This window comes from Macaca mulatta, chromosome X (genome assembly GCF_049350105.2).
Source record: "Macaca mulatta isolate MMU2019108-1 chromosome X, T2T-MMU8v2.0, whole genome shotgun sequence".
NCBI classification, from domain to species: Eukaryota; Metazoa; Chordata; class Mammalia; order Primates; family Cercopithecidae; genus Macaca; species Macaca mulatta.
Window position 1 is genome coordinate 118,031,812 of NC_133426.1, and position 17,805 is coordinate 118,049,616.

At 38.7% G+C, this 17,805-nt stretch overlaps 1 protein-coding gene across 2 annotated transcripts in view; it reads right to left on the reverse strand.

The window, feature by feature from the left end:
* Positions 1 to 1,143: 1,143 nt before the first annotated feature.
* The window catches only part of DCX (doublecortin), a 125,027-nt gene continuing 108,365 nt past the window's right edge, over positions 1,144 to 17,805 (reverse strand). For both annotated transcript variants that reach the window (XM_015128025.3, XM_002806358.4), the window contains exon 7: positions 1,144 to 9,110. In XM_015128025.3, the coding sequence (XP_014983511.1) occupies positions 9,054 to 9,110 (57 nt within the window). In that variant the 3' untranslated portion in view covers positions 1,144 to 9,053. The remainder of the gene's footprint in view (positions 9,111 to 17,805) is intronic.

Here is a 17,805-nt window from a genome sequence, read left to right on the forward strand (position 1 = left end):
AAGAAGTCCCTTTTCCATCTACTTTCTTTGTCTCCACCAGTGTGATGGTCATGGAGCCAGTTGGTAAAATACTGCTTAGATGAAGAATCCATAATCATCTTGGTCCTTGGGAGTGCCTAGGGGAAGCTGACATCATTGCTTCTCTGAACACAGGTCAGCTGAGAGCTGCAGAGTTGGCCCTCACATAATTGTGATGTTGCTCAAACTATTTCTTAGAATCTCAGCCTCTTGTGTTTGTTTGTTTTTTTGTTTGTTTTGAGATGGAGTCTCGCTCTGTCACCCAGGCTGGTGTGCAGTGGCACCGACTCGGCTCACTGCAACCTCTGCCTCCCGGGTTCAAGTGATTCTCCTGCCTCAGCCTCCCAAGTAGCTGAGATTACAGGTGTGCGCCACCACACCCAGCTAATTTTTGTATTTTTAGTAGAGATGGGGTTTCACCATGATGGCCAGGCTGGTCTCAAACTCCTGACATCAGATGATCTGCTTGCCTTGGCCTCCCAAAGTGCTGGGATTACAGGTGTGAGCCACCGCACCCAGCCTCAGCCTCCTGTTTTTCACGTCCTTTTCTCCTTCCCTCTCCGTCAACCTCTTCCCAAACCCAGTGCTTTGTGTTCTTTATCCCATTAAAACCTGATCTGAGAAACAACAGTCATTTGTGTCTGAGGGTAAATATGATAGTTATGTGTTTCTTCTCGCAGAGAGTGTAGAACAGTGTGAAGATTAGAGAGTGTAGAACAGTGTGAAGAAGAATAGCCACACTGTTAAAGAAATTGCAAGCAACAGGTAGAGGTATTTTGGAAGACATGGAGTCTTTCTTGGGCCTCTGAAAACTTGGTACTAGAAGTCACCACCTGATGACACAGGCTGACATTAGCCAAAGCATCTTATGCATAAAAGGAGGTCACTTTATTCCTGTTCAACTCTAGAGGGAGATCTGAGATCTTATTTTTTGTAAATGTGCTGTACCGATAATTATGGTGTTTCTACCATACATTAACTCTCAGCTTCCTCGTGTATAAAATTAAGAGGTTGGACAAAATAATGTCTAAGTTTCCTGCCAGCTTGGACATTTTGCGGTTATATGATTATTGGTTCAATGTTTTTTGTTTTTGTTTTTTAAAAAAAGAATGTCAGTCAGAAATATTGAAATCAAATTTTATTTTTGGAAAATGACATTACACACATCTTGCAAATGTACACAGAAATGAGAATGCGATGAAGAACAGAGCTTGAGAGCCAAAATGATTGCAAGAGCAGCTCTTTGGCTGCCTGGTATTGAATGCTGCGAATCTTCAGCACTCACAGTTCACAGCACCTTACACACATGGCGAACTTCTCTAGACAACCTTGAAGTCCTCTGACCCAAGAAAGCCCTCACTGAATTGTGGAGGGGGTAGGGGAAGAGGGATGTTGCAGGCACAGGAGATGAAAAGGGTCTGCTCCAGCTGATTTATGGGGGCCTTACCAAACCTACCAGTCCAAGTGGGGTCAGCAAACCAAAAAGGAGAATGCCTCTTGAAATACTGCTTTTGAATCACAATCTCAGAGTAGATTAGGTATTGCCTGGGACACTGATAGTAATGCATTTGAACTCATGCCCTTGTTTTTTTTTCTGGCTATAACTATTCTAAATAGGTGGCTATAATTCTTAAATATCTATTGTATTTCTCTCATTTTTTCTTTTTTTTCAAATAATTATTGGTCATCCGTCAAGCAGAGTCTTCTGAGGTCTCTAAGTACCTCAAAACAGCTGCAGGGATAAGAGACATCACTACCTACTGTCTTTGGATTACGTGTGATTCTGAAAACTGTTCAATCCTGAAATGTAATCAAATGGCCAAATACAACCCCAATTTACCACTGATTTTTACGTAAAGTTGAGTCTTTGATCACAATGCCATTCCTTAAGAAATGATTAATAACTACTGAGAGATGGTTGAGAAATGCCTTTTCCCCACATTTTGATTTGTTTGTTGTTTGCTGACTTTACTTGGCTAGAATTATTAGGCCTCAAATCAGATATTTACAACTGTAAGACACCTGGGAGCAGGGAGAGGGAGAGGGCAAGGGGGGTGGGAAAAAGGACTACAAAGAAGAATATATTCTTTTCAGAGGTTAAAATGAGTTATTTAAGAAATGCGATGTACAATACCATGCATTTACTCTCCAAAGCTAGTCACTAGCAAGCTAACACCTCTAACACTACAACCACCAATTACAGCTGTTTTGCTACAGTTACTCAATTCTAACTACAGCTATAGGGCAGAAAGGGTGGGCTGTTTCCATTTTAAACTTTCTCCCTTTGAAAATGGCCATAAAAGCATTTTCTGTACAAGTTTAATGGCACAAAAAGGTGATCAAAAACATTTTAAAGAACTTACCACACATGGGAAATGCAAAATTCAATCAAAACATGCATTAGTTGTATACAAGTCATAAGGGATCATTGGCTTCAAGCTGCAATATATTACAGGACCATACATTGGAGACATTTTGGCATAACCTCTTACTTGTTCAAACCCCTTTCGGATAACTTATAAAGAAAAGTCATTGTGAATTTTGGCATTCCATATGGTATTGCAAAGCAGTGACATTTCCAAGGGCTTTGTACTCTGTTTAATAAATTAACACCTACAAGCTGGCTTCGTTAGGTCCACTAATTTCTCTTATATGGACTGTCTATTCAGTATCATGAACAGTTGGTGTCAAGAGTAAATGTTTAGGCGACTCTAGTAATAGAAGGAAAAAATACATTTCAATTAAGCGAATGTCTCTTTTTATAGTATAGATTTGTTAAGTAATCTTTTCATTTAAATCAACTCCAATTGCCTACCAGTTTAGTTAAAAAAACTCAACAGCAAGCCCCAAACAAGACTATTTATAGAGAGTTTAATGTGTAATGGTAAAACTTTAAGCAATTACTCCCCCACCCCCATCTAGCTGAAACAAATGACAGGAGAAATTACCTGTGGTCCCTCATTATGTTATATTGCAGCTTTAAAAATTATGGGCAAATCAAACAAAATCAATTATTAGTATTTAGCTGATATAAATCCATGGCTGGATTTTTCTCTTCAGCTGATTATGCCTCTGAGCACGCTTCACTGCTCCACAAAATGGCAGACAAAAAGGAAACACAAAGTATTCTGTACAGTGCTTGGAAGGCAAAGACCTAAAGATACATGAGCTATAAGGAAACTGCTTGTAAAGATCTGCGGAGAGGGATTAAGAATGGAGAAGAAGAAAGGGCCAGGATCAGGTTGATTCCCACCAACATACTTCTGATTGGACTGGGGTAGGACCAGGGCTGATTGAATCCGGAAATAATTTATCAGCAGTCCCAAGGCAAAATCACAGGCTAAGAAGAGGCACATGCCCAGTGTCTCGATAGGGAGGAAGGAAAAAGTACAAATAAATATAATAAGGGGAGAGAGAGAATTGCACAGGACAAAGGATGGATGTTTATATTGTGGAAAGAGAGAATGATAACATAGAGTATAAACTGAGAATAGAGGAAACCAGACAGAGGAAGAAAAGTTAAAGAGACACACAAGAGGTAGAGTGGCAAAAAGCCATTGATTCCCTCAGGTTATTGACCTAGTAATGAGAAATGCTAATGCCTTCAAGTCTTTGCCTTACTTACAAGGTGACTTCTGTTGTGCCATCTGACCTCTCCCAACTAACCTGCCCTTCTGATCAGGAGCAGAAAGACGCCTTAATTCCCAACTGGAATTCTGTACTCCCCTAGTCTCAGGCAACCAAGGTAAGAAAAAATCACCTCTGATTCCAGAAGATGTTGAAGCCAATAAACCAAGTGATAAAAAATTAGTCTTGTTGGCTGGGCATGGTGGCTCATGCCTGTAATCCCAGCACTTTCGGAGGCCAAGGTGGGCAGATGATTTGAGGCCAGGAGTTCAAGACCAGTCTGGCCAACATGGTGAAACCCCATCTCTACTGAAAATTTTTTAAAAAGCCAGATTTGGTGGCATGTGCCTGTAATCCCAGCTACTCGGGAGACTGAGGCAGGAGAATTACTTCAACCTGGGAGGTGAAGGGTGAAGATTGCAGTGAGACAAGATTGTGCCACTGTACTCCAGCCTAGGTGACAGAGGGAGACTCTGTTAAAAAAAAAAAAAAAGAAAGTTAGTCTTGTCAAATTATAGCCAATGTCACTCTAGCTAAGCCAAAGTGGGAGGTCTGCGTAGATCCTTAACAAAGGAACAAGGCAGAAAGCAACACTAAGAGGCTGGGTGTAAAGACCATACTAGACTTTTAGAGATGAAAACAAATTCTGGGGACCAGCCTTTAGGAGAAAGGGAGGGAAGGCACCTTTTCCTGAAGGGATAGATGGGGCAGCATTCTCATGCTCCACCCCAGATGAACTCCAAAACACTTATGGTTCCCTTAGGAGACCAGTCTGGGACTTAAAGTCAAAGCCCTTGATTCAGTGAAGGCAATACATGAGTAAGGCCTGGAAATGGATCCAAGTGGCCCTATGTGTCCAAGGACAGGTTCCAATCACCTTTTTAAAAAACCAATGCCCTTTATTTCCATAGCAAACTGGACCACCATAAAATAAGTTGTTCAAACCACACTGTCCCAGTGTTTCTATCTGGGGAAGTCTCTTGGCACAGATGTTTCTGAGGTGGGTTGATCTTTGGGAACATTCCCATGAGTGTCCTGGAGCTCATTTTGGGGATATAGGCATCCTGTTCTCCTGTCCTAGGGATATGGATTTTTAAAAAATAAAAGTCATTTAGAATCAAATGTGCAGGGTGATTGGGAGCATCTGTACCCAGAGTATTGAAGGGATTAGGAACACAGACAAAATTTTGTTTGAGGTAAGCACCGATCACTGGTCTAGGACTTGGACTAGACGATTCAAAGAAGAATCTCAGGGTTCCTTGCCTTCTTCAAATAGCTACACATCCACTTTCAGGTTCCTTGGTTACTTGTGACTGGGGAGGAGGAGGAGGAAGGAAAGAGAAGTACCTGAGGAGTGGGATAAGCCCAGAAGGAGGACTCTAAAACTGCACTAATAAATACCCCCTTAATCCCCAGGAAGAGCCTTGCAGCAAGGAAAACCACATGTTTTTTACCCTTTTGCCCTGGTTTCTGCTGTGGAAGGCCACAGTAGCAGTGTACACAAGAAGATGGGAAGAGTGTATAGAGTACACAGCTTGCTATTTTGGTGCAAACACAGGAGCCAATATTTAACATCAACCAGGGTACATTTTTGTCACAAAGCCCCTTGCTTATACTTGGAAACTGTCCTCATCAGAGCAGGATGGCTTTGGGAACATTGTGGATGAGGGCAACCACAGCAAGACCAGGTTATTTTCTCTAGCTCATCTCACTCCCATATTCTAAAAGAAATCATTGCCAGTGAATGGTAGCCACACTAGTTTTTTAAAATGTTGAAAAGCCATCTCAGAAAGTTAGGATGAACAAAGCTATTGTTCCACTCTTTCTTTCTCTACTCTGGAAACAAGAAACATTTCCCTCAGCCTGGAAAGACCAACCATTATGAGATGACACAAGGTGAACTGACAGTGAAAATCAGTCTTCCTCCATTCCATTTGGGCAAGGCAAGCATTCAGGGGGGCCTATTCAGAGGGCTCCTCAAGATGGAGCAGTGATCTCCTGAATCAGATGGACAAGGCCAGGGACCCCATTGCTCCTATTGGCCCTCAATGCCTCACTCTCTTCGAGGACATCTGCAACCCATGTGGATGGGAACCATGTGAATGCAGGGAAAAGGGGTTGTATTAGGTTGCTGGGTGGATTTCCCACCGACATCAGGGCAGCAGCATGTGGCTCCAAGATGCAACATGACCCTGGGAAATAACTCTCAGGGGCCTAGTGGAAGGCAATACTGCTTAGGGGGAAAAGGCCCTAGAATAAGAGCCAGGAGGTGTGGGTTCTAATCCCAATCTTGCCCCAGCCAGCTGTGTGACCTTGGGGAAATTACTTTACCTCTGTGTCTCAGTTTCCTGGCCTGAAGAATGAGAAATTTGGAGTAGAGGAGTAGATGATGTGATCTTAAGGTTCCTTCCAGCTAGAAAACACTATGATTCAATCTAGGCTAATACTAAAGTCCATAAGGACACAAAGCAGTCATGCTAATGGCTATCCTTTCCAAAACAGTGAAGAGAAAAGGAACTTTTCTCTCAAATTACCCCTAGTTAACACTACTTATGAAGTTAGTTGTTCAGCCCAGCCCCAATATATACATTTTCCCCTTCTTTGTCCCTATTTCTATTTCTGTAGGGAAGAAAAATCAGGAGGTAGGAACAAGCAAGAGATGGATTTTGTGTGTGTGTGTGTGTGTGCGTGTGTGTGTGTATAAAAGGGAGGGAGAAGTATAGGGAGTGGTGGCAAATGCTTGCTGACTTGATTTTGCTGACTGTGCAGAAATTAACACACTAGAACTTGAGTGGTAAAATTGGATTGGGTAAAATCGGGAGTGAATGACAGGGGTGGAGGAGCTCAGTTACAGACACACAAAAAAATTTGCCTTGAAAGTGGGCCAATTTAAAATGCAATTAATTATTGGAGACGAATTTTGGACTATGCCAAGCCCCATCCCTTGCCCCCTCCAAAATGGCCATAAAGAAACATTTCCTTATACTCAATTAAAAGTAAGATGGAAAATGTACTACTGTTATTGAAGATTGTTGGTTCCAAGGTTATCCTAAAGAAAATATGTCTATTTAGTATTTTCTAGTAGTACATATATCGCAATCAAAGAAATGCTCAGAGAGCTAGTGTGAGGCCCAAGCATAAGGAAATCTGGATTCTTCCTCTGGTCCTGCTCTTTACCAGCCTCCATTTCCTCATCTTAAAATAAAGGTGTTGGACTAAATGAGACCTAAAGTGAGACTATGGGTGGAGTCACTGGGGGGCTTTGGCCTGAAGTTTAAAATCAGGCCTCCCACCATTCTTTATGCCCACACCCCCTAATCCAAGTATCACTTTTTCCCAATTAACTACAAAATGTTCTGGGAGGCACTAAGAAACCCTGAGCTTCTAGAAAGAAATAGGGACTGAGTAAAGTGAATTTATTAATGGTTTTGAATGGGTCTACAAATAAAGGAGAGGGGCAAAAAGAGATCCTCATCATTTGGGGTTCTTCAATGACCAATTTCACCAGAAACCAGTAGTACCATCATCTCACTTCTCCTGAACCAAAAATGTTTCTGGTAGCTACAGACATCTGAAACTTGTCTAGGAGCATCTAAGCTACCCCTACCACCACTAGGTTCCCCCTACACAGTGCACATCAGCAGTGCCACCAAGTTGCCACCAATCCATTACAGGGATGTCCTGTAGTATTTCCTAATTTTGAAGCAACTGCAGATGCACACATATACACACATGTACCACCCCCTCCCACCACCACCACACACACACACAGCAAGCTCATTCCATTTAGAGTGGAGGAACAACTGCAAACCATTCAGTAGCCAAACAGCAGCTTGGCTTTGAATGCTGTGCCTTTCAAAATATCTGCACAATTACAAAGAAATAAGGAAATCTTCATATCTGCTAAAAGCAAACACAGAATTGGCATGCATGACCTTCACTTAAATTTAGTTGTCTTTGCCATTATGGGCTACAATTACAGAAAAAAAAAAGCAGTATTATAAACCTGTATCTCAAAAGACTGAAAACTGTTTCAAATGATCAGTCCTTAGTAAAGAGAAATCCTTTCTAATGTTAAAGACAAGTGAAAGATTTCTGTGTCTTCAGTATGAAATATTAGGATTATAGATAAAAAGAGTTGCTTAAAATATGCTGTAACATTTCATTTAAAATATAATTAGAATGTCTGGTCCACATTGAAATTATTAATGCAAGCATAACTGCTAAAAAGCTATCAAAAAACTGATTCTATTGAATTGGCCTCTGCTATTCATTTTGTTTTCTCCTGGAGGTTACTGTTTGGCAGTGACAGCATAATTTCTAAACTACATTATTCTTCTGCTTTTTTTTGGTAAATTTTCTTCATGTGTTTTTTAGACAAAAGAAAAATCACCAGTTTATAAAAAAGGAGCCTGAAGAGTTTGCTCCTGAAATACAGACATGAGTTTTTATAAAAAGGATATTGATTTCTTGCTATAAAAAGAGACTGAAAGGTGTCAGACCTGAAAACAAATTCTCACAGTGTTTTCAGTGTTGGCTGTTAACAAGGCATTCAATAGAACAGAGATAGATGGATACCATACAGTTCATGTAATCATGTGGTATGTTAGACAGCCTCCTAGAGGAATCAGGTATATGAAGTCCCTTACTCCAAACTCTTATCAATTGCTTATTGATTCCAAATTGCCTCAGTGGAGAGATTGACCAGGAATTCACTGTGCTTTATAAACTCTTCCAAAATGTCTGCAGTATTTTCCAATTCTGCCTATTCTCTTAGCTAACCCAGCACCAGGATCCTAAGCATCTGGTGTCACAATTATAAGTTGCTGGTTATTTCTCCCCATTGACAGCCAGAATTGGTGCTGGACAACAAACCCGGGCCTCAATCAGGAGTGAAGAGTGAGGCTGGGGAGCTGCCTTGCTGTCCTTCCAGGGTCATTCACCATTCTTGAGATCCAGAGAAAAGGGGCACTTGTGTTTTGACAAAGTCATTCTTGGATCTGCCAATGAGTTTTTTCCCCCACACAAACATTTTAAGTGCTGTGTATGTAAACAGCCCTCTACAGAAGGAAGACTGTATGGGCAAAATGAGACAGGGCAAAAATAACGCAGGCACCTAAGCTTTCCATTGAAAGGCCATGGACTAGCACATTTTGTATCCCTGGAAGGTTGCCCCAAAAGATGGTTATCAATCTATCTCTCATAATTGGTAACTGTGGATCAGTGGCCCAGAGGAGAAATCACAGGAAAATAAACAGAACATATTAGAGTGTTTTTTTCAAAATAACAACAACAACAAAATAAAAACTTGAAAGCACCAATAGCCCTGTTGGACACTTGAGCAGAAGTACCCTACTACAATGATAGGTTTGGAGTTGTACTCTGGACTCTGAGCACTCTCCCTTCCTTTACATGGAATCGCCAAGCGAGTCCGAGTCATCCAAGGACAGAGGCAGGTACAGGTCCTATAAGAAGAGAAGAGACAAAGTTAATTCTCTTTTTCTTGATATCTTGAGCTCTGGAATGGCTGTTTTGTTTTTATTAATACTTTCTTTAATTTTTACAACGTAATAGTTATAGATTCATAGGAAGTTGAAAAAATGTACAGGGAGGTACCCTTGTACCAGTGAACCCTTCAATCAATTTTCCCTAATGGTACCATCTTGCAGTTTAACATGCAATCATTTGTGTGTGGGGTGTGTATGTGTGTGTGTATAGAGTACTATGCAATTTTATCATGTGTGTATATTTGTGTGACCATCGCCACAGTCAAGATACAGAACTGTACCTTCAACACAAGGCTCCCTTGTGCTACCCCATTAGAGCTCCATCCAATCTTCCCCTCTTCCCTGAGCCCTGGCAACAAATAATCTGTTTCCTGTCTCTGTAATTTTGGAATTTCAAGAATATTATATGAATGAAACCATACAGTATATAACCATTTGTGATTGGCCATTTACATTCAGTATAATTCCTCAGAGACTTGTGTAAGCCATTATATGTATCAATAATTTGCTCCTTTATATTGCTGAGTAGTATTCTATGGTGTAGATGTACCACAGTTTGTTTAGCCATTCACCTGTTGAAGCACACGTTGAATGATTCAAGTTTTGGGCTATTGCAAATAAAGCTGCTGTAAACATTCCTGTACTGTACATGTTTTTGTGTGATCATACATTTTCATTTCTCTGGGACAGACACCCAGGACTAAAATTGCTGAGTCATATGGTAATTCCATTTTCAGTTTTGTAAGGAATGCCATATTGCTTTCCAGTGTGGCTATAACATTTACAGTCTCACCTCCTGCCAGCAAAGTATTACTAGTTCAGTTTCTCCACATTATGTCCAGTATTTGATGTTTTTACCATTTTTCATTTTAGCCATTCTTGTGGATTTGCAGTGACATCTCATTGTGGTTATAATTTGCATTACCCTGATGGCTAATAATGTTTAACATCCTTTCATGTGCTTAGTTTTCATCTATATTTCTTCCTCAATTAAATGTTTCTTCATGATTTTATTCATTTCTGAATTAGATTTTTTCTTACTGCTAAGTTTTAACAGTTATTTTATATTCTCCAAGTAAGCCTTTAATTAGATATTAGGTTGCAAATATTTTCTCCCAGTCTATATCTTGTCTTTTTACACCTTCACACCTTTTGCATGGTCTTTGGCAGAGCAAACATTTTTAATTTTTGAAGTCAAATTTACCCAATTTATCAGTTTTTATTTTATGGATTTTACTTTTGTTGTCAAGTCTAAGAATTCTTTGCTTATAATCCATTTTTAATTTTTGCATATGATATGAGGTTTAGGTCAAGAAACTTTTTTTTTCTTTTTTTTTTTTTTTCCTTTTTGACAGAGTCACTCTCTGTCACCCAGGCTGGAGTGCAGTGGTGTGATCTCCACTCACTGCAACCTCTGCCTCCTGGGCTCAAGCGATTCTCCTACCTCAGCCTCCCGAGTAGCCGGGATTATAGGCGCCCACCACTATGCCCGGTTAATTTGTGTATTTTTAGTATTTTCACCATGTTGGCCAGGCTGGTTTCGAACTCTTGACCTCAAGTGATCCTCCACTTTGGCCTCCGAAAATGCTGGGATTACAGACATGATCCACTGCACCCGGCCATCACACTTTTTTTTGCCTATGAATATTCAACTGCTCCAGCAGCATTATTGAAGAGACTGTCTTTCCTCCATTGATTGACATTTGCACCCCTGTCGAAATCAGTTGTGAATATATATGTAGTTTCATTTCAATCTTCCAGAGAACTTTCAGGCCCTGAATAAATGATAGCTGGGAAAATGTACCACATTTACCTACTTCCAACTTATTTTCTGTTGCTTCCAGGAGTTGGGATTCCTGGCTGCAGTACTGCCCCAAGCCTTATGTCTGTCTTGAGGAGATGGAGGGCCGGAGATGACATGGCACTGACTTTTTCCCATTCTCCAAGGGCTTTATTTGACAATCCTTGTGATTCCTTTTGGACTCCATCCATGGTCTAAATCACTGGTTTTTAACTCTCTCTCTCTCTCTCTCTCTCTCTCTCTCCTTCCCTCCCTCTCTCTCCCTTTAAATCCTCTATTCAAATGAAATCTTGCTTGGAAGCCCAATACATGGAACAGGTAAAAGTGTAGTTGTTCTAGTTGTACCAGAGGTGTGGGAGGCAAAATCTCACCCAGTTCTGTCTTTCTCACCTTCCCCAAATGGAACACAATTTGAAAACCACATTTTTTCATACATGTTGTCGATAAGATACCAAAGAAAACTGGAAAATATAGAATCAATTCTGTGGCACCCCCCACCCCCACCGCCTTGCCACTGCTTTTGTATCATAAGGACAAGAACTTCAGTAGAGGATTGTTCAAGAAAATTGGAGAACACAGCTTCTCCTTGAGGTAGAGAAAAGAGTGGAAATGAGGAAGAGAGACAAGAGTGGGGAGGAGAAGGACTTATTTATGTAACATTGAGAAATTATCTAACATTGAAAATGCTTTTTGCTGAGAAAGAAGTGACAGGAAAACTTGTAGGCACCTTATAATGGAAAGAGGATTAAAGCATATTCAGAAACCCAAGGTTGAACCCTGGCCAATTAATGCTACAACATTGAACAAATTTTTGAATATTGGTTTCTTTATCAGTGAACAATCTGTAAGATTTCTTCCAGCTCTGAGACTATAATTTGGGAGTCCTAAAGGAATATTGAATGATTAAGAAACACAACAAAGGCAACTACAGCAAATAGGCTCGGTTCTCAGTTCTCGTCAACGTACCATCCCTTCACTGTAAGCCAGGGGTTGGCAAAATTTTCTGTAAAAGATTAGATAGTAACTATTTTAGGTTTTCTTTTCAGGTCACATATGGTCTCTGTCACACATTCCTCATTGTTTGTTTGGAGTTTGCTCTTTTACAACCCCTTAAATACGTTAAAAAAAAAAAAATTTTAGATGGGGTGGGTCATCCATGCAAATATAACCAAGACACAGGCAGGATTTGGCATCCCCGTTCTAAACTACCAAACAGAAGTTTCTTAGAAAACTGATAAACAGGTAGGATGTACAATGTCAAGAAAATACTAGAAATGCAACGAATACATGTAAAATGGAATTGAGGCAAAGTGGCATACAATGGAGTTGTATCTCTGAAGGGATTAATTCTGAAGTACTGGAATAAAGTGAACATAGTCAAAAGTATTTTTGAGTTCTGGACTTCCAGAGAGGTGGCATAAGCCCTTCTGAAAATCTGTTCCTCAACAAATGCAGTAACACTGGCAAAACTGTCAAAATTAACTTTTTCAGGGCTCTAAAAATCAATCAAAAGCTTGCAACAGTCCAAACAGTATTGAAAAAACACTGATGAATCTTGTAAAAATACTAAGATGTTTGGTGTTTCAACTTGCCCTATTTCCATTTTCCCTCTCCCCAGCTCCATGGTAGCCTTGAAAACCAACAGTCACAACTACTGTACCCGTGAAAAACAGCAATCTAGTAGTTACTAGAGGATGCAGTTGGGGGTTTGGAGCTCCCCATATAACTCATTCCCAGAGAATTGTCACTCCTTGACCTGTGGGTTAGCTCCCTGGAAACTCCCATTTGCCAGGTTCTTCTTTTTTTAACCTGACTCAGAGCACACTTGCTGTGAACAGCCTTTTCAGGGGGCATTGATCAGTTGCAATTGTTTAAAAATCGCAGCCATAGGAGGAAGAGGGCAAAAGTTGGGGCAAATCAAGCTGCTGAAAACCTTGAAAGGAAAAAGTCATAGAATTATGTGCCTATAAGGATCTTTGAAAAGCTCAGACATATTCCTGGGAATCTAGAAGTCCAGGCACAAGTTCAGGACTTGGTATATTCTTAGAAAAGAAGTGAGATGGCCCTAATCTTTCCCCACTGGCTGACCCTGAGGCCCTGTGCAAGCAGCAAGAGAATGCTAAGATGGAGTTGTAAACTGCCTGGCAGAGCACTGAAATCATGTCCCAACACAGGAACAGAGTCCCTCAGCAAAGGCTGGGAGTCTTACTGGATCAAGGCATTTAAGGTAAGCAAACAAAACTATCCTATTCATTCAAAATTATCATCACAAATAAAGGAGAAATTAAAACATTCCCAAATAGACACACAAAATTCATTGCTAGCAGACCTGTCCTGCAAAAGAATATTAAAGAGAATCATCCACAGAGAAATTAAAGTATATGAGAAAGTAATTCAAATCCACATAATTAAAAAAATAGTAAATGTATAAGTAAACACAAAAGACTGTACAAATTTATTTTTGTAACTCTTTTCTTCTTTTACTGTGTATATTTGAAGTTTGCAACATAATGTTATGGGTTACATATAGATAGTATAGTGGTTACTATAGTGAAATAATTACTTTTTTGCTGACAAGAGCAGCTAAAATCTACTCACCCAATAATACAATTTTATTACCTATAGTCCTCATATTTTACATTAAGATATCTAGATGTGTTCATCCTATATATCTGTTACTTTGTATCCTTTAACCTATATCACCTCATTTCTTCCCTTTCTATCCCGGGCTTCTGGTAACCTCTGTTTTATTCTCCATCTCTGTATATTTGACCCTTTTTTTTTTTAGATCCCACATATATGTGAGATTATACCATATTTTTCTTTCTGTGTCTGGCTTATTTCAAAAGACAACTATAAGAACTAGTAATTACAAGACTGTGTTGATGGACTTATTATGTATAAAGATGTAATTTGTATGTCAGTAAGAGAAAAAAGGAGTGGGAAAGAGACAGAGCTATGCTATGGCAAAATTTTTATATATAATTTAAATCAAGTTTGTATTAATCTTAAGTAGAGTGTATTAAAATGTAAATTGTAATCCTCAGGGCAATCACTAAAAAATATTACTCAAAATGAAATTAGTAAAAATACAACAAGGGAATTAAAATGGTGCACTAAGAAATATATTTAACACATAAAAGGCAAGTATCAAGTAATGAACAAAAAATGATATAACATATATAGAAAATTGCAAAATGTTAGATGTAATTCCCGCTTTACCATAATTACGTTAAACATAAGTAGATAAAGCAATCCAATTAAAGGCAGAGACTGGCAAAATAGATTTTTAGAAAACATGATCCAACTCAATGCTATCTAAAAGAGAAACAATTTAGATTCAAACACACAAATATGTTGAAAGTAAAGTGATGGAAAAAGATTTGCCATGCAATCAGTAACTAAAGAGAGCTAGAATTGCTGTATTGATGTCAGAAAAAAAATAGACTTTAAGACAAATTTATTACTAGAGACAAAAACATTTTATAATGATAAAAAGAGTCAATATATCCAGAAAACATAAATATAAATATTTATGCATCTTAACAGAGTACCAAAATACACGAAGCAAAAACTGATGGAATTGAAAGGAGAAACAAACAATTCAACTATATTAGGTGAAGACTTAAATATCCCACTTTCAATAGTGGATAGGACAACTAGACAGAAGACCAACGAGTAATTAGAGGACTTGAATAATACTATAAACAAATACACATTTATGGAATATTCTATCCAATGAGAGCAGAATACATATTCTTTTCAAGCTCCCATGGAACATTCTCCAGGATAGATCATATGCTAGGCCATAAAACAATTCTCAATAAATTTAAAAGGATTTAAATGATACAAATTATATTCTTTGGCCCGAGTAGAATTAAATTAGAAACAATAATGGAAAGATATTCAGGAAATTCATATATATGTTGAAATTAAATAACACACAGATGACTAACCAGTGAGTCAAAAAAGAAATCACAAGAAAAATTAGAAAATATCTTGAGATAAAGGAAAATGAAATCACAATATACCAAAACTTATAGGATGCAGCTAAAGCAGTTTTCAGGGGGAAATTTATATGAACTATTTCAAATATGCTAGCCCATAGAAACAGAATTGATTAGTGGTTGGTTGCCAGGGGTTGGATGAAAGGGGAAGGGGCTGCGATTGCTAACGGGTAAGGGGTTTATTTTGAGGGTGATGAATATGTTCTAAAAGTAGATAGTGGTATACTAAATTACCTTAAAAACCACCAGACTGTACCCTTTAAAGGAGTGACTTGTATACTATGGGAATTATATCTCAATAAGCTGTTATTGTTTTAAAGTACCTTTGAAAATCCTTTATATTGACAATTAAGTACTATTTATGTGATTTCTGAGTATGCACCCATATACAGCAATATGCATGTGTGTATATATATAATGTGTATAATATCACTACACACCTATATATACACGTATACATGTATATATATTTATTATATATAATAAATATATTAAATAACACATATATTATAATATTGTATATAATGTAATAAATATAAAATATTTATTATATATATTATAAATATAATATATATTTATTATATATATTATAAATATATATACATGTGTATATATAGGTATGTAGTGATATTCAGGATGTAATGATGTATACAAATGTAAGAGAAGGTTTTATAGTTGTTCGCTCTATTACTGTGTTATGACTATTGATGAATTCCATTAAGTTAAACTTGCATATGATGAAACAACACTGTAATATAAAAAGCACAGGATTAAGAGTCTGGAGACTCAGATTCTAGGCCTACCTTTGCCATTTAACTTCCCTTTTCAGGGTCCTTGCTTCTAGATCTTAAAATTGAGGAAGATCTTTAAGGTTCCTTCTAGTTCCAAAATTCTATAAACTGCAATCATTCTATTTTTTTCTGTAGTTACCCCAAAGCAAGAGAAATGGTACACACATTGCCAAGTTAGTGAACTCCCTGGGTATTTTTCAGGTAGTACAAAAGTACCTTTTAATAATATGGAGGCCACCTTGAGTCCCGGCACACTGAACCACCGGGCTTTAGCATTATTCATGCAACAGATACTTCAGTGGAGTTGCTTGGTTGATGGAAAAAATTATCTGAGAAGATTGTTCCAGAACTTTATCTCAGAGGAAGCGGGGATAAGGCCCGAGGGTAGAATCCTGAAGAGATTTCACTTGTAGCTGCTGTGAGACTCCAAATTAATGGCATGAGATGCAGGCGATGGAGAGAATTCATAGAACTAGGCCTAATTATGAACTTCTGAACACTGTATCTCCATCAAATCATTTCATATTCAAAATGTATTTTCTTGTATGGGTAGAACAGTGTTCAGGAAAAGGAATTATCTCAACATTCTGTTGTTGTTGATTGATATGTAGAAATACAGAAACACACATATTGCTTAGCAATACAAATAATTTGCACCTGAAATTCATTTGCTTAGTCCCTTGGAGCCCTACAGAACAAAATGTTTGTAACAAATACAGCTGTGCTGGCGATACTATTGTGTTAGAGAAAACAAAAAGTTGGTCTCTGGTCCAAGGAGCTTATAGTCAAAGGAAGTCAGGGAGGAGTTTTGAGAAACCTGGCTTCTAGTTTGGTTTTTCTATTTCCCAAACGTGCCCTGCAATTTTATGATGGTGTGATTTTGTTTCTTGCTGATTTTTTTAAAGCTGGCATGCCTGTTCTCTTCACCAGCCACTTAAATGTTACCTCTGTGAAAAGCTTTCCCCATCTCCCACTCTCTCCCAGTAGGATGTCTTTCCCACCCTCCTTTGTGCTCATGCAGTCCTTTCGTTAGCTCTTGATCATACTACCCAAAGCCACTTATATTAGAGTTAGTTGCATTCTGTGATTTAAGGGTCAGGACCCTACTTTATTCATCAAAGGGCCTCTCCAAGCACATACAAGAGGACAAAAGAAGTCTGGAAGCAGAGGAAAGTGCATATTTAAATAACGTTATTTATATTTTCAAATACTATGTTGAATATACTTCCCTCTAGTCTCTAGACAACTGCATACAAAATGCCTCTAAATTTCAAGCCATTGGTGCAATCACTGATCTGAAATTTTAAAAATTAAATAAATGAAAGAGTTTCCTTATCCTTCTAGTTTTTTTTGAAAATCTTTACTACATATTTCTCCAAAGGGATCCTTAATAAATTTTTGTTGAATCATACTGGGACTGTCTTTCCTCTGCACCTCTTTTTTTCTCATCCGTAAAAGGGAAATGCTATCTGCCCTGTCTCTTTCACAGGGATATCATAAGAGTAAATGAGAAAATGGCTGTGCAATAGAAAAAAAAGCAGTATGAAAATGCAAAATGTTGTTCTCATTAACTATCCAAGGATTTACTTCGTGTCCACATTGTAACACTTGAGTATGCGGACTTTGGCTAACCCCATTGCAGCTGCATTAAAGAAGATTCTCCATGAACTGCTTAAGAGAAGAAGCCAAGAAGCTGATTACAGCTTAGGGCCCCGCCACAGCCATCAAAAGTTACCAAAGGGATGCTGGGACTTCAAGTTTTTTCCAATTGTGCAGGAGGAAACTCATGGCCTCAGCCATCTGCTTCCTGTCTGCATCATGACTCACACCTTTCAGGTCCACTTGGACAGAAGTTTAGATGAGATCTGCTCAGACCTGCTGCCCAGAGACTTGATGGTACTAAGGTTCAGGTAGCTGTGTGAAAGGAGGAGCATGAATCTAGGACCTGAGATCCAGGGGGACTGAGACAGGATCACAAGCTTTTTATCTTATTCAGAAAAACCAGTTCAATCTTCATTACTGGTGGTGTAAGCATGACACTATTGCTTCTTGAT